A 16,323-nucleotide genomic window follows, 5' to 3' on the forward strand; every position below is an offset into this window, starting at 1 on the left:
GAGCCCAAATTACAACTTTAATAAGGCTATGCACCATGATCCAGAAAAATGTTTCACATCAGTTCAACAAAACTAAATATTCCTATTTGGGTTGAACCTGTCCAGAATGAAATATTTCATTTAGATTTTTCAGCCAGAAATGTTACAGAAACTGCATTTTTGTCAGAGAATCATTCCAGCAGAAAATTTCTGATCAGCTCTAGTACCAAGTTTTGCCGAGTGCCAAAGACTTGTAGTATTGAAATGGATCCACAGGCCTTTCAATACTCAAGATTAAAACTGGAGTAATATTAGAAGCAAGAGGAAGTACAAGGACAGGGTAGGCCCATTACTTAATGGGGGCGAGGAAATATGGAAATGGCAGTGGTGCTTAATGACTTCTTTGTTTCAGTCATCACTAAACAGTTTAGCAGCGATTGAACGTCTAACATAGTGAATGCCAGTGAAAATGAGATAAGACCAAAATAGGGAAAGAACAAGTTAAAATTACTTAGACAAGTTAGATTTTTTTCAAGTCACCAGGGCCTGAGGAAATATCTGAGCCATTAGTGATTATCTTTCAAAAGTCATGGAAGACCGGAGAGATTCCAGAGGACTGGAAGAGGGCAAATATAGTACCCATCTATAGAAAGGGAAATAAGGACAACCTGGGAATTACACCCTAGTCAGCTTAATTAACACACGTACAAAATGTGTAATTAATTAAGTAATCAATTTGCAGATACATACAAGATAATGCTGTAAGTAAGTCAGCATGGTATTTTCAAGAACAAATGGTATCAAGCCAACCTAATAGCTTTCTTTGATAGGGTAGCAAGCATTGTGGAGGGGGGAAGCAGTAGATGTGGTATATCTTGACTTTAGTAAGGCTTTGATAATGTCTCCTATGGCCTTCTTATAAACACTATAGGGAAATACAACCTAGATGGAGGTACTATAAGGTAGGTGTATAGCTGGTTGGAAATCTGTTCCTAGAGAGTAGTTCACAGGCAAGCTGGAAGGATATATCAAGGGGTCCTGCAGGGATCCGTTTTGGATCCCATTCTGTTCAATATCTTCACCAATGGTTTAAATAATGGCATAGAGAGTACTCTTGTAAAGTTTGCAGATGATACCAAGCTGGGAGGGGTTGCAAGGGCTTTGGAGGATAGGATTAAAATTCAAAATGATTGGGCAAACTGGAGAAATGGTCTGAAGTAAATAGGATGAAATTCAATAAGGACAAATGCAAAATACTCCACATAGGAAGGAACGATTAGTTGCACACACCCAAAACGGGAAATGACTGTCTAGGAAGGAGTACTGGGGGTCATAGTGGATCATAAGCTAAATATGAGTCAACAATGTAACACTGTTGCAAGAAAAGCAAACATAATTCTGGGCTATATTAGCAGGAGTGCTGTAAGCAAGGACCGAGAGTAATTCTTCTGTTCCACTCCGTGCTGATGCGGCCTCAACTGGAGTATTGTGTCCAGTTCTGGGCACCACGTTTCCGGAAGGATTTTGACAAACTGGAGAAGGTCCAGAAAAGAGCAACAAAATGATTCAAGGTCTAGAAAACATGACCTGTGAGGAAAGATTTGAAAAAAATGGGTTTGTTTAGTCTGGAGAAGAGAAGACTGAGGTGGGATATAACAGCTTTCAAATACATAAAAGTTTGTTATAAGAAAGAGGGAGAAAAATTGTTCTCATTAACCCCTGAGGATAGTACAAGAAGCAATGGGCTTAAACTGCAGCAAGGGTGGTTTAGGTTGGACATTAGGAAAAACTTCCTAACCATCAGGGTAAGTAAGCACTGGAATAAATCACCTAGGGAGGTTGTGGAATCTCTATCATTGGAGAATTTCAAGAGCAGGTTAGACAAACACCTGTCAGGGATGGTCTGTATAATACTTTGTCCTGACATGAGTTCAGGGGACTGGACTAGAAGACCTTTTGAGGTCCCTTCCAGTCCTATGATTCCATGTTTCTATAATGTAGAAGTCAAGGGAGTTATGCCAGTTTTCATCATCCAAAAATATGGACTAATCTCTGAAAGTAAACTAAATAAAACGTAGAGCTACAATACTTGCTAATCTCAATGAAATCTTCATCAACAAAACACACCAGACACCTTTTTCATTGTATTGTCAAGATGTGCTTATTTGAGAAATGACATCTCAGGGCAGTACAAGTTCTGGGCATCGGTTGTTGACAAAGGAGGAAAATGTCCAGGATTCTGCTACAGGTTAGCTTCTATTTTAAGTGGTTAGATTAAAACATTTTAATCCATTTGTCCTTGATCCTCTGAGCCAAAGTATGATTAATCACAGTGTCTTTTGGCCAGCTATTGTCTGCTATGCAGTCCTTAAAGGAGCAGTGCAAGAAGTTGGCTGTGATATCAAGATAGTCCAATGCATAACCTCTTTGTTGGTAGGCAGAGGTTAAGTTTCATCCGTCAATTTGATGGGACTAGGTACGTTATAATGTGCTTCTTATCTGTGTAAAAGTCTTCACAGTCAGTTACTGAATCATGTCTGTTTCATCACTTCAACCCTGATAGCCTTAGTGCAAGAGCTCTAAACTTCTGCTTGTGTTTTATAAATTACTTTTATTTTAACAATTCTGATTTCTAGCTGGGATTATCTCATGCAAGAAATATGATGACCTGCTCTAAAAGAATATTTAGTAAATAATTAAACACATTTAAAAACAGGGTGAAATAATCATATTTAGCCCTTCTTTTCATAAACAGTTTCACAAGAAAGATTTTTATAACTCTCTTTCCTTATGTGGTACTCCAGAGATTGGAGAAATATCTGGCACTGAATGGTTTGGCTGATTTTTAAAGAAATTGCTCATGTGTCTTAGTATTATAAACACGTTACTTGCAAGACAGAGAGCAATCCTCATAGAACAGTTTAAATCCTTTGTTTAGCGTATGACATCCCTTTTTTCTTTTATTTAACTGATTAAAAAATCCATTTAATTCAAACTATAAAACCTCTTGCTTCACTTAGTTTTTTACTCTGTCTTACGATGTATTGAATTTGTACAGACGCAATGGTGTTGAGTTTCATGAAGTACCTTGTTGAAGTGTAATAATGCCTGCTCTTAGCTTGTTGTTGGAAGGTTTGTTGTGACCATTTCTACTGCCTAAAGCATGCAACATTCCAACCTTGTCAGTATGTTTAAATTTGTCATGTACTAATAGACTCGAGTGAAGTGTAAGGGAATCTCCACCAAGCCTACTCGGAGCCAGTCGGAAATGAATCTGTCTGCCACAGATACTTATTCAGACAAAATTATTAATGCTTAGTGGCAGGGAAGTGGCTCCCCTTCTCATTGGATTGAATGATGAGAGAAATTCTCTCAGTCTTGATAAGGCTGTGGTCAGGCTGGCGTTTGGTCTAGAAGGTAGATAAAATGATTCTGCCTTCAGGGCTGCAAGGACGTCTGGTTTCTTTTTCCTGTATCTGTGCCAAAGTGTATCTCCCTTATTCATCTTGCAAGCTGTCTTTAAACTTAATCATGGTGAACTTTTTGTATATGTTTGCCTGACAATAAATAGGGGGGAGTGGGAGGTGAAAGTGCTGGAGAAAAACAATTTTATTATGATGGAAACAAGAAACCGCTCCCTTTGTTTAGATTAACCCTCAGTAAACTATCAAAATTTTATTCAAAAGCAGGATTTGAGAGCCTTTCTTTTGCACTGCATAATAACTAGCTAAAACCGTAGGTTTTTCACAGGCTCATGGATGTTTCATGATTTTTACATTTACTGAGTGTTTTACTATTGCTGTAGCTGCATTGGAGGAAATCCTTTCTGGAATAAAGCATTTGAGCTCAGTGAAGACATACATCTGTCTGGATGGGGTGGATTTGAATTATGGAAATTTTATTTAATATTTATAAAGCATTGTACAGGTCTGATCCTGAGATTGCACACTGCTGTGAGTGGTCTCTGCAATTTATGGATTCATGGACTCCAAGTCCAGAAGGGATCATTGTGCTCATCTAGTCTGACTGTGTAACACAGGGCATAGAATTTCTGCAAAATAATCTCTGTTTGGATGAGAGCATCTGTTTGTAGAAAAACATCCAGTCTCGATTTAAAAATTGCCAGTGATGGAGAATCCATCACAACCTTTGATAAAATGTCCCAATAATTAATTACCCTATTAAAAATATACATCTTATTTCCAGCCTGAATTTCTCTAGTTTCAACTTCCAACCATTGGATCTTGCTATATCTTTCTCTGCTACATTTTAAAGAGTGCATTGTCAAATATGTGTTCTCCATGTAGGTACTTATGGACTGTAATCAAATCACTCCTTAACCTTCTCTTTGTTAAGCTAAATAGATTAAACTCCTTGAATCTGTCTCTACAAGGCAGGGTTTCTAATTCTTTTACCATTCTTGTGGCTCTTCTCTGAACCCTCTCCAATTGATCAACATCCTTTCTGACATGTGAGCATCAGAACTGGACACAGCATCCCAGCAGTGGTTGCAACAGTGCCAAATACAGAGGTAAAATAACCTCTTTACTCCTACTTGAGATTCCCCTGTTTTATACATCCCAGGATCACATTCATCCTTTTGGCTACAGCATTGCACTGTGAGCTCATGTTCAGCTGATTATCCATCACCACCTCTAAATCTTTCTCAGAGTCACTGCATCCGAAGGTAGAGTCCCCAATTCTGTAAGTATGGCCTACATTCTCTGTTCATATACGTGTACATTTACTTTTGACCCTATTAACATGGATAGTGTTTGTTTGTACTTGCCAGCTTACCAAGCAATTCAGATCCCTCTGTATCAGTGACCTGTCCTCTTCATTATTTACCAGTCCCCTAATTTTTGTGTCCTCTGAAAACTTTATCAGTGCTGGATTTTGTGTTTTCTTCCAGATCATTTTTCAGTAGTGTAGTGCCAAGGACTGATCTCTGTGGGAATCCCACTAGAAACACACCTGCTCAGTGATGATTCACACTTACAATTACATTTGGAGAACTATCCTGTTAGCCAGCTTGTAATCCATGTAATGTGTGCCATATTAATTTTGTAGTATTCTAGTTTTTAATTAAAATGTCATGCAGCACCAAGTCAAATGTTTACAGAAGTCTAACACATCAATACCATTATCAACTTTATCTACCAAACTTGTCATCTCATCAAAAAAGATATCAAGTTAGTTTAACAGGATTTTCCTTAAATCCATGTTGACTGGCATTAATTATATTACCCTCGTTTGTCCTGTATCAGCCTCTCCATTATCTTGTCCAGGATCAATATCAGGCCGACAGGCCTATAATTACCTCAGTCATCCCATTTACCCTTTTACAGTATTGGAACAACATTAACTTTAAATTGGACAACCCACAATAGTGAATACTAACCTTGGTAGTAAGTGTTTGTAAGATTAGGTCTTGATGTTTAAAAACACAAGAAATGACAACAGGTGAAGAAGGGAGGGGCAAAGACAATAAAAGACAATGCAAATGATATTGTAATAGCTAGAACATTTATTACAAAAATGGGGCCCAACCTCACAGTGCTTACTTAGACAAAATGTATTTAGGAATATAGCAGTTGGATCAGATCAGCGGTCCATCAAATCCAGTGACCTGCTTCCCAGTGGACAGCATAGATGCTTCGGGGGAAAGGGAAAGTTTCCTCCTAACCCCATTAGTAAGAGGTGAGTTTGTTCCTTGAGGCATGATGATTTATATCCCTTCCAAGATTCTTGTTTGTTATTACAATTGTGGAAATTTCATGGTTCTCCGCCTCCCCCCCAGCTCCGATCTTTTTATTGATTTGGTTGTTCTCTTTAATTTTGTTCGTACTTTATAGCTATTTAAATATAATTTCTGTTTTAAATTTTTTGCAAGTATTGCTGATTGGTATGGTGATAGGCACTTTATACATTATAAAAATTCAGCATATATTTCATTATATATTAAATCAGTCATACATATATATGACTGATTTTTAGCATATTTTGTAATAGAACAAATGGAAAATATATTAGCCAGGGTTCTTCTCACTTCTCTGCCTTATGCTTATCCACTCTTGAAAATTCCTTTCATATGTATAGATGAAAACACAATGGAAATGCTAAATATAATCATTTGCATAATTGTAAATTAGTAATTTAAATAATTGACAAATCCTGTGCACATCACAGCATTTATTATAAAACATGGCAGTTGGCAAAGAAAAGAGGATTTAAAATGAGTTCATTCCCCTGTCCACTCTATCATAGTGCAAAAGTACAAACATACTGACTCCCAAGGAAGGGAGGAAACTGCTGATGACATTTCAAAGTCATGTCCAACTAGTGTAACGTATTAGTCTTGCTGGTGGTTGTGAAAGGAGCTGTTTGTCTGTAGTTTTAAGTGGTAGAAATGTTCAAACCAGTAAATTTTTAGAGCTTTTTGAAAGGAGAAATCCATACATATTAATTTTAAATTTAAACAAAATCCTGGATTCAGTCATATTTTCAGCCTTCAAAATATATGTTTGAATATTGCAACAATTAAGAACAGTTTAGTTGCTTTTGGATTTTAGCACTGCAAAGCCCAATGACCACAGCTGTAGGCTGGAGATAGAAGGTAATGCTTTTACCTGCCTTTTCATATGTAATACTACAGTTTAACACTTACACAATGCTTCCCATTTTTTTAATAGTCACAAATTAAGCCTCGCACAGCTCCCCAGTGATGCAGGTAAATGATACCTTCATTTTACAGATGAAGAAGCTTAGTTTCTGATGCTAGAGATGCATGCATGTGGAATTGTATTGACTTCAGTGCGGCTCCTTGCAAGCACAAGAATCTGCCTGCATGCATCTCATCACAGGAGCAGGAGGCCAAGAGACAGACAGGTTAAGTAGCCCAAAGCCACACAATGAGTAAGTGGTTTGTCTGCAATTAGAATTCAGTAGTTTCTGGCTCCCAGCTTTGGGCCCTGTCCACTAGACCACACTATTTTTCACTTACCACATCTATAAATATTCACAAGCTCAAGAGAAATTGTTTTTGTTTTTTTTTAGTATTAGCCATGCAGCCATCCAAAACCTGGCTCATTGTCTTAGAACATAAGTCCCACAGCACCCTATACCTTTTATAATGAAGTCTAGAGTAGAACCAAGTGAAGCTCTCTTAGTGCCTAATACTGGGTTGCACTGTCCTGAAGAATTCAAGACCTAATTTTCCAAACTGGAAGACAAGACCTATTAAGAGTCCAAGTTTAATTGCCAGTTGGCTTGAAACACGTCTCTGCAAGAATTATCCTGCAGACACTCAAAGTTGCAGTTGACGATTTCAATATATATAAGCAGGTCCAGATTAAAGATTTTTGGGACCCTGTACACTGTGGATGTTAGGGGCCCTCGCCTTCCTTAAAGTAGACAGTTCACGTGATATACAAGAAAATCTGCCACCTTAGGCAAAAAGTCAATGTGCTGCTCTCCTCTTTCCTCCTAGAACAGAGGTTCTACGCTGTGGGAGTGCAGTGGACTTTCAGGGAGAAGGCATGATGAGCCTGCTGATGATTCAGTGGCTCTGGTAGAAGTGTGGGGGGAGGCAAGCACCGCTCATTCAGGTTTGGCCCAGACATCCCTCTGTCATGATGTGGGGAGGGGCAAATTTGAGCAGGGTGGCCAGGTTTTTCAACAGTGACAAGTCCTATTGGCTCTCAAAACAAGCCACTCCTTAACTAGCCTACACAAACACTGCAGTTCTCTTCAAAAGTTGTAGTAATACAAAACAGCAGCAGTGAACTTACTGATTTCCACCCCACCTATGACTTGTTATGGTATCTAGAGAACGTATGCTGCCCCCAACCCCTCGGCCGAAACACACACACACACACACACACACACTTTGCCAAACTAGACTGAGATCCATATGCCACAGCAGCTGTCACCCAGCCCCTGCCCAAGCACTTGATGCTGATGAAGTATTTACAATATATGAGAGGTTTTTTGTTCCCACTGTAATGCCATGAACAGTTAGTTTTCTCTTGGATCTGCCTAGGCATCTCTGACATCTACCAGAAAATATCCAAGTCAGTGACTTTGCATTGACTTGCAGTCCACAACAGAACTGCCATATGTGATCAAAAATAAAACACAATGGCTGATGTGTCCCAGAAAGGGTTCACTTAATTGGGATAGAGCATGGAACTAAACCTTCCCTGATGTTACTGGACAACAATTTCCAGATCAGAGTGAGTTGGTTTCAAAAAATATTGTGGTGCGTTTCACACCATCTGTCCTTTGCATTAGAGGTTGTTGAGAAGTCTTAGTATTTGCAGAATATCAATTATTTCGTATAACCAACGAATCTGTTGATGAGTTGGGAGCAAATACTAGGCCACATGGAGCTATGCTGATTTACACCAGCCAAGAATCTGACCCACTTTTGCTAAAGTGGGATATACCACTTAGCTAGCAGCTATAATTGCATAAAATGATAGATACTGTTATAATATGTACTAATCTTAGTAATAGACACTTTTTAATGCCTCGGATGTGTCTAAAGAGACAAGAGGGGGTGAGGTAACGTAGACTGCATAGACTGTCAGTCCTTCATCAAGTGAGACTGAGCCAATCACAACACATCTTCCAATCTTCTCTCGCTCTGGCCATCCTTCGCCATGCTTGTCCATATCTCCTCGTTAGGAAATCATCCCACCTCTTTGGAGGCTGACCGCGTGGCCATTGCTGTTTTCACGGATACCACTCGGATATAGCTGCGGTCCATCTGTTGTCACTGAGTCAGGCCAGATGTCCCACCCATCACATTTTGCTGAGCCTGCTTTCCACAACAACGTCTTGCACTCCAGACTGCTGCCTAATTATTTCATTGGGGATGTGATTGTGGAGCAAAATGCCGAGAAATGTTTGTTCCATCACCCTCTGTGTGACAGATAGTTGATGTTCTTCAGTCTTTGTCAGCGAGCATGTTTCACTGCCATATAACATCGCTGGAAGCACGGTCGAGTTGTTTTGCTGATCTTTCCTTGGAGGATGTCCTTGATGTCATTGAGTGCGCACCATCCAGCTTTTTTTCTGTGCAACAGTTCGCCTTTCTGACCATGGTGCATGTTGACTTCCTGGCCCAAATAAACATATTTATCAATCTCTTGGGTCTGCTGTCCTCCAGATGTTCTGCCAAGAACCCAAATAACTCTTGATCTCGTGTATTTTGTTTTCGACTGGTTCATTTTTTAATCCAACTTGACTACTTTTCGCCTTCAGTTCTTTAAGCATTCTCTCAAGTTGGGCTGTATTTTTGGCTATCAGTGCTATATCATCTGCAAACCTGAGATGGTTTAGCCACTCGCCATTGATATTAATCCTGCCTTTCAAGTCTGCTCATCGAAAAACCAATTCAAAACAGGCTGTGAATAGTTTTGGTGAAACTGTATCTCCTTGTTTCATGCCTTTCTCTATGGGGATTCGGAGGGGAGTATCAAACAGTGATATGTCCATGCTGCAGCCAGAGTTCACTTCCTTTAGTAATGTGCTATATTTCATGCTGATGTCCTGTTCTGAAAGAGCTTCAAGAATGGTGTTAGTCTCTACGCTGTCTAACGCCTTCTCATAGTCCACGAAGGCAATGCACAAAGGGAACTTGTATTCCCTTGAACGCTCTACTAGTTGGTTTAGAGTGAAGATGTGGTCTATTGTGCTGTAATTCCTTCGAAAGCCGGCCTGCTCTCTAGGTTGCTGTTCATCCAGGTTTCACAACAGTCGATTTGTTATTATTTTAGTGAACAACTTATAGATATGTGAAAGCACGCAGATTGGGCGATAGTTCTTTAAATTTTCTCGATTGCCTTTCTATATAGCAAGATGGTATTATTCTCTTTCCAACTGGATGGTATTTTATGGATTTCCAGGTAGCAGCTGAATCTTTGGGCGAGAGCTTTCCAAAGTTCCTGACCTACCGCCTTAAGCACTTCTGCTGTCAGATTGTCCTTGCTTGGAGTCTTCCCCTCTTTCATTTAAAGGACTGTGTGATCGACTTCACTGATGAGAACCGGGAGTATGTGTCCATCGGTTTGTTGAAGTGATGGCATTGGGATGTCTATACGGGATGCAAACAGCTGGGTATAGAAATCACTGCAAATTGTCTCCATCTCTGTTTGGTTATTGATTTTCCGTCCCTGTTCTTCAAACCGATAATGATGACCTGTACAACTCCAGTTCCCGTTTGCATTTTTGAGACTTTTACGATCTTCAGCAGCCTTTAGGACCTTTTTGGTTTGAAATTTCTCGAAATCTTCCTTCAACTTCATTCGTATGAGCTTGCAGACAAGGGAGTACTCAAGCCTGTTGCTGCCATTTCTTTTCATTTTCCTCCTCTTCTCCAGTAAAGTCTTTGTATTCTCCAAGATTCTTCCACTAGCTCTTCTTGGTCTTTCATGCTCAGCTGATTTCACACACCATTTCAGTCTCTTACTGAAGTTCTCATAATCATCGTCGCAGTCATCCAGGAGGCTCCAATCTTCCCTAGAAATGTTTTTCTTCAGGATTGCCTCATCAAAAGCTACGGGTTGGTGTCTTCTGTTTGCCATACACAGCACCTTTTTCTCCACCTTTACAGTGAATGTGAGTCTGGCTCTCAGTAGGCGATGATCGCTACCGATATTGAATGATGGCACTACTGAAATATCCTGCACGGTGTGTCGTCTATTGATAAGAAAGTATTCAGTTTCATTTTTTGTCTTCACATTTGGTGCGATCCAGGTCCATCTTCTATTGGCCTTCTTTCAGAACCAGGTATTACCACTGAACATTCTCCTCATCTCTGCCAATATAGCTAGTCATTCTCCTCTTGCATTTCGTTCTCCGATACCATACTTTCGTATGAACTTTTCGCTCCCTCTTCCAACCTTGGCGTTAAAATCTCCCATCACAATTGTATATGTGGAACTCTGGGCGAGGGTTTCCTCTAGTTCCTGATAGAATCCTTCCACCACATCATCTTCACATGCACTTGTGGGATCATAGATCTAGATGACTTTGAGGGTACTGTTTCAGTTCAATCAGAGGTAAAGCACCCCGATAAATGATGATTTCAAATGGCATGAGACAATTTTCAAAGACCATTCCTTGTTTATGATGAATCCAACTCCTCCGACGGTCCTTGAGCCTTCTCCTTTTCCTAGAATGACCATGCTTCCATCCCTCCAGCTGACCTCCATCTCCTTCTTTCATTGTGTTTCGCAAACACCCAGCACATCACAGGCTGTTTTTGCCTTTTTCTCCATGAGATGGTTTATCGATTCCTCCCTCGTCAGTGTTCTGCAGTTATAAGTGCACACTGAGAGAGTTGTCTGGTTTCCTTTTGGCAACCTGCCACCTGAGATTCTTTGCAGCCTCTCGTTGTTCGAATGCCTCACTGCCTCCGGAGTGGGGATTGAGGAATGTGCAGAGAACTGAGACTTGGTTTTCCATGTTGTTTTAGCCATTGTTTTCATCCACCCACTGACTGGGCTGTCAGTGGCGCATTTACCTCCTCAACTTAGCTATCTTACAGCCTCAGAAAGAGGGATTCTATGCCCTTCCACAGCGGAAGCTGCCCCCTCGCTGGGCTGATAGTCCAACACCTTGATAGCATGGTTAGACCTGCCGGAGAATACACTCCGCTACTATCGCTGTTGAACAGCCAGAGTCACCGCTGCACCACGTTGAGGCATAGAGGTAGGATTTGCAGCAGGGTAAGGGGGGTGAGGTAATACCTTTTATTGGAAAAACTGTCTAATAGATTATTAGGAGGTGACCAGAGGAGAGAGGTGCTTTTTCTTCCTTCAAATGTGATCAAATTTTCATAGACGTTAATTAGAAAGGGTAAGTGATTCTTTGGAAGTGAACAAACCAAGTCCCGTGAACTTGACTGCATTTTATACCTTCTGTCTTAGCTGCTGTTGTAAAACTACCACTACACGTTGGCTGCTACCTTTATTGAACCCATTTAAAATACCTTTACAAAAGCTGCATTACTTGGCTGTTAAGCATTTTTGCAAAGGCTCTGTGTATATTGTGCAGCACCACCTCATCTGCTTCTCATTTAGACTGGAAATACAGTTTCAAACTAATGTGTATTCACCGTTTTTTTTTGTTTTTTTTTAAAAAAAAAACCTCTACAATTAGAAATGTTCCTATATTTGTTAAGTTCAGTCAGAGCTTTGATTTCACTACTGGCAGAGAATCATGATCAAAGCTGATTTGTACAAGTATACATTTTGTGTTTGTGAAAAAGCTTGGGGAATGTTGGCTGAAGTTGGATAAAAGGGACAGTGACTTAACACCAAATTTTCAAAAGCACTCAGCAGATACAATTGGGGTCACATTTTCACTGGGTGCTGAGCACTTCTGAAAAACTGGCCACTTGCATTTAAGTTATTAAATGGGAGCTTGTCTCTCTTGAAATCTGGCCCTTAATAACATAAAACAATTATTTAAAAAAAATCTGCTTCTCACTTTGCTCCTTAGAGATACAGCAAAATAGCAGACATGCAAGTGGTTTGGAGAATATCCATCGGGACCAGCCCAAGGATATATCATTGGTCTCTGTACTCATTCCTTCAGTATCTTTTTCCTGTTTATTTCTTACTGTTGGATGATGATGAAAAGGCAAAGTAAGTGGTCTCCAAAATTCACGCTGCTGGCAACTATACAAAAAGTCCATGTGGGTTTTACCTGACTCTTTTGCTATACTTTTATTTATAAGGTACGTTGCCATCCCTCACTCAAGAGTCCACCCCATTAAAAGTAATCATTTACAAAGTAACCCAATAGAAGCCTCTAAAACATAAAGGTTCAATAACGGAATGCCCAACACAGTATCAATACTTCAAACACGCAGTGGCAATCTTTGATTGATCCGCAGATCAAACACATTTTAAACTGTTTCCTGGAGCTCACCAGAACTGGGCTATGGCAGGCTATCGACAGGAGCAGGTCCTAGCGGGTAGTACTCCACTGACAACACCCCGGTGCTGGACCTAGGGAAGTTTATCCTATTATAAATGCTGTCTTTGCTGAGCATCATTTTATCAGGTCCTGACTTGCAGCCCTCCTCGCATGAGGGATCTGTACTGAAGCAAGTAGTCCCATTGCGAAAAACCCTCCGTTTTAGAACCTGTTCCTTTCTTTGGTCCAAAAAAGCCCAAATGTGTTGTTGATCAGAACCTGCTGCAAGGGCTACTCAGGCTTTTGGAGAGGAAAGAGCATAATAAGGGCTGTTTTTGGAGGGGGAGACAACATTGCTTGAGCTTGATTTATTGTAGGTCAGAGGAGCAGCTATTAGCTTTATTTTGTACTTTTAATATCTGACAAAAGTGCCTGAATAGGCATGGGGTGGTGGTGGGTTTGTACATACTTACTGTAAATCAAAATACATAAATACTTGTGAGAGTAAGAATTCCAGACTAGCTTCCAGTCCTGCAATCACTTACTACTGTGTGCGGAGTCGCTGATGTCCGCTCCTAATAATAAGCACTGGTCCCAGCAGTAAAAAAATCACAGAATCAGGCCCAGAGATTGCCAACTGCTCTGAAACTGAAAACATGTTTTTGTTTGTTTTTTTAAATTGAAAACCAAGTTTCCTCAATTATGAATATGAAAGCAAAGACTGGACATTTGTGTTGAATCGTTTCATAAGTTTCTGCCAAAATGAATTAAATCATTGGGTAAATAAAGGACAAACTGGGGAATAGCCACAATCAAGAGTGGCAAAGCTTTTGTTGGCAGTATGCAGACAGTGAAATGCAGACAGAAGTATAAACAATGAATGATGGAAATGCAGTTTCCAATATGTACACTTGCAAAGCAACTCTGTGTCAGACAGTATATTTTGTAACCATGATCTATTTATATCCTAATTTTAATGCTATGGTAGAGAATGTGATTTTTTACATACACTGATTAGAAGTGATTGCACCTTTCCTGGTAAATTATACAGTCGTCCTGATGGTATTGTAATAGCAAATACTACTTATAAATGGTATTTTGCAGACCACTGCATATTAGTTAATGGTGTGGAGGGGGGGAGTTACACATTTGTTGTCTTTAAACCTTAATCTTTGATTCACATATTGTGCTATCTTGCAAACAGCTTTAACCCTTGAAATATTCATCACAATTTCTTTCTTCAGAGTTAAAGAAGCAGAGGAAGTGTGCAGACAGAAAAAGGGGAAATCGCTTTATAATATAAAGCCAAGACATGATTCTGGAATAGTAAGAATGGATTGCATTATTATTATTATTATACTGCTCTTGTTAACTTTTTCTTTTTCTTTGTTCTTTTTACATTTTGTATGTACGCTATCCTGACATATTTAGTTAATATTTATTTTTAAATGTGTCTGAATTTAGCATTTTTGTGAAAGATGCCAGATTGACAACCCTGAAGTCCTATATTTATCCACAGAAGAGATACAGCTCAGGTAGTGGCAGCGAAAATTTCCCCACTGTGCCCTGCCAATGTGCCTCGTCCCTTGAACCTGGAAGAGACGGACCTTTGTGGGTGAGGAGGTAGTTCAATCTCCAAACCCATCCAGTGCACAGCCCCACTGCTCAGACTTCCAATTGTGATGGGGGATTTTGTGATGAGGTCATCTGTCCCCTGGGAGTTGGACCTATTAGATGCCAGTGACTGTAAGTCACTACATACCTAGGCTGGATTAGAGACAGAGATCTAGAAAAAAAAGATACTCTACTTTTACTAATCTCTTGAGCTATATACAGCTCCCTATAAACTATGGCCTGGATCCTGAAGATACTTAGCATCGAAGACACATCTTCAGTTTTAAGCACACGAGTAATTCCTTTTAATTTCAGTTGTCATCTACTCAAATGGCTAAAGTTAAGTGCATGTATAAGCATTTTCAGGACATGGGCCTATTTTACAATGGCTGGATTTTTTTTCGCAGCAGAAAATTAATCTGGTCCCTAATTTTCATAATGTCTGTCCATGCTTCTTTTTTGGCAATATTTAAAAATGAATGACTATTTCCTTGGTCATGTTTTTTTCCTAAAAACATGATTCCGTTTGGTTTGTATTTAATGCTATTTTATGAATCATTGTGACATGTGACACATGTCCTTGAAATGAAACGTTGTCATTTACCATAATCTCTCTGGCATAATCCAACACACGAAGAAAAGAATTATTGCTGTTGTTTCTCGTTGTAACTGGCTGTGGTTAGTGACACAGGAAATGTAAATGAAGTAATAGCTTGGCTAGGAATGGTAACTAGATCTTAGTTTATCAACTTTATTTGTAATCACATCAAGATGTAGGTTTTAAAAACTTGTTTGGTTGGATTTTTCCACTTTGTAAGAATAAAATCATGCGATTAATGGCATTCTTTAAGAACAGCCATGCATTTAAATAACATTTATAATTATTTGTATTGCTATTGTGCCTAAAAGTCCTAATTGGGGATCAGAACTCCATTGTGCTAGACACTGTACATACAACAAAAGGATGGACCCTGCCCCAAAATGCTTACAATATAAACGGAGTTACAAATAGTATTAAAAAAAAGATATTTCACAGACATGGTTAGCCACCTTGTACTTTAAATCTGTTTAAAACTGAGTTTGTTGCAGGGTGTTATAAGTAAACTATATATTGGATACACTTGATGATCAGCCTACATATCCCTGTGCTTTACATAGTTGCATAATACATATGTTTATATATGGTAACTTGTTTTCTTATGGTATTTCTTTTCAGAAAGCAAAGATAAGTATGAAGATCTGAGAGAAGAAAAGAAAAACCCATTGCCACTTGATCAGTAAAACTCAACGTGTCTGTTGGGGGCGGGAAAGGAAACTACATCATTCAGATCATTTGTTTTCTTCTTGGCCTTTCAAATTTGCTTTTTGTTCTCTAGAGTTTCTCACTGATAGAATGTGTAGTGTACATTCATGAATGAATGTGACCACTGTAATGGAGTGCCCAGCAATAGACTAGTTATGGACATGAGACAAGTTCCCTATATCCCATGCCTCGTTCTCCACCAAAACACTGGCATTTTGTAAAGTTTATGGTATAATACCAGTAGACCAAACCAGCATGCCTAAGAGGCAGCATCTGTATCAGTTCTGAACATGCTGAAAATTCTATTTAAAGTTGAACTTCACAAGAATGCTACTTGATACAGTAACATATTTCCATTCCTACTGGCAACATCTGTCTAACACAAATACTCCATGGCACTGCATTTAGATTAGGGAAAGAAATGTTACTTCTAGTGAATTGTTTGTATCCGTTTCACGTCGACATTTGTCGTTTGTATTTTGAATCGTTAAGTGCTG

The 16,323-nt window shown here is 39.4% G+C and overlaps 1 protein-coding gene across 1 annotated transcript in view; it reads left to right on the forward strand.

Annotated features, from left to right (window-relative positions):
- FMN2 (formin 2) overlaps positions 1 to 15,766 on the forward strand; it is a 239,287-nt gene extending 223,521 nt beyond the window's left edge. The window contains exons 17-18 of the mRNA XM_077812174.1: positions 14,154 to 14,235; positions 15,740 to 15,766. Of these exons, the coding sequence (XP_077668300.1) occupies positions 14,154 to 14,235; positions 15,740 to 15,766 (109 nt within the window). The remainder of the gene's footprint in view (positions 1 to 14,153; positions 14,236 to 15,739) is intronic.
- The last annotated feature ends 557 nt before the right edge of the window (positions 15,767 to 16,323 follow it).

The sequence above is a fragment of the Eretmochelys imbricata genome, chromosome 3 (genome assembly GCF_965152235.1).
Source record: "Eretmochelys imbricata isolate rEreImb1 chromosome 3, rEreImb1.hap1, whole genome shotgun sequence".
Classification (NCBI taxonomy): Eukaryota; Metazoa; Chordata; order Testudines; family Cheloniidae; genus Eretmochelys; species Eretmochelys imbricata.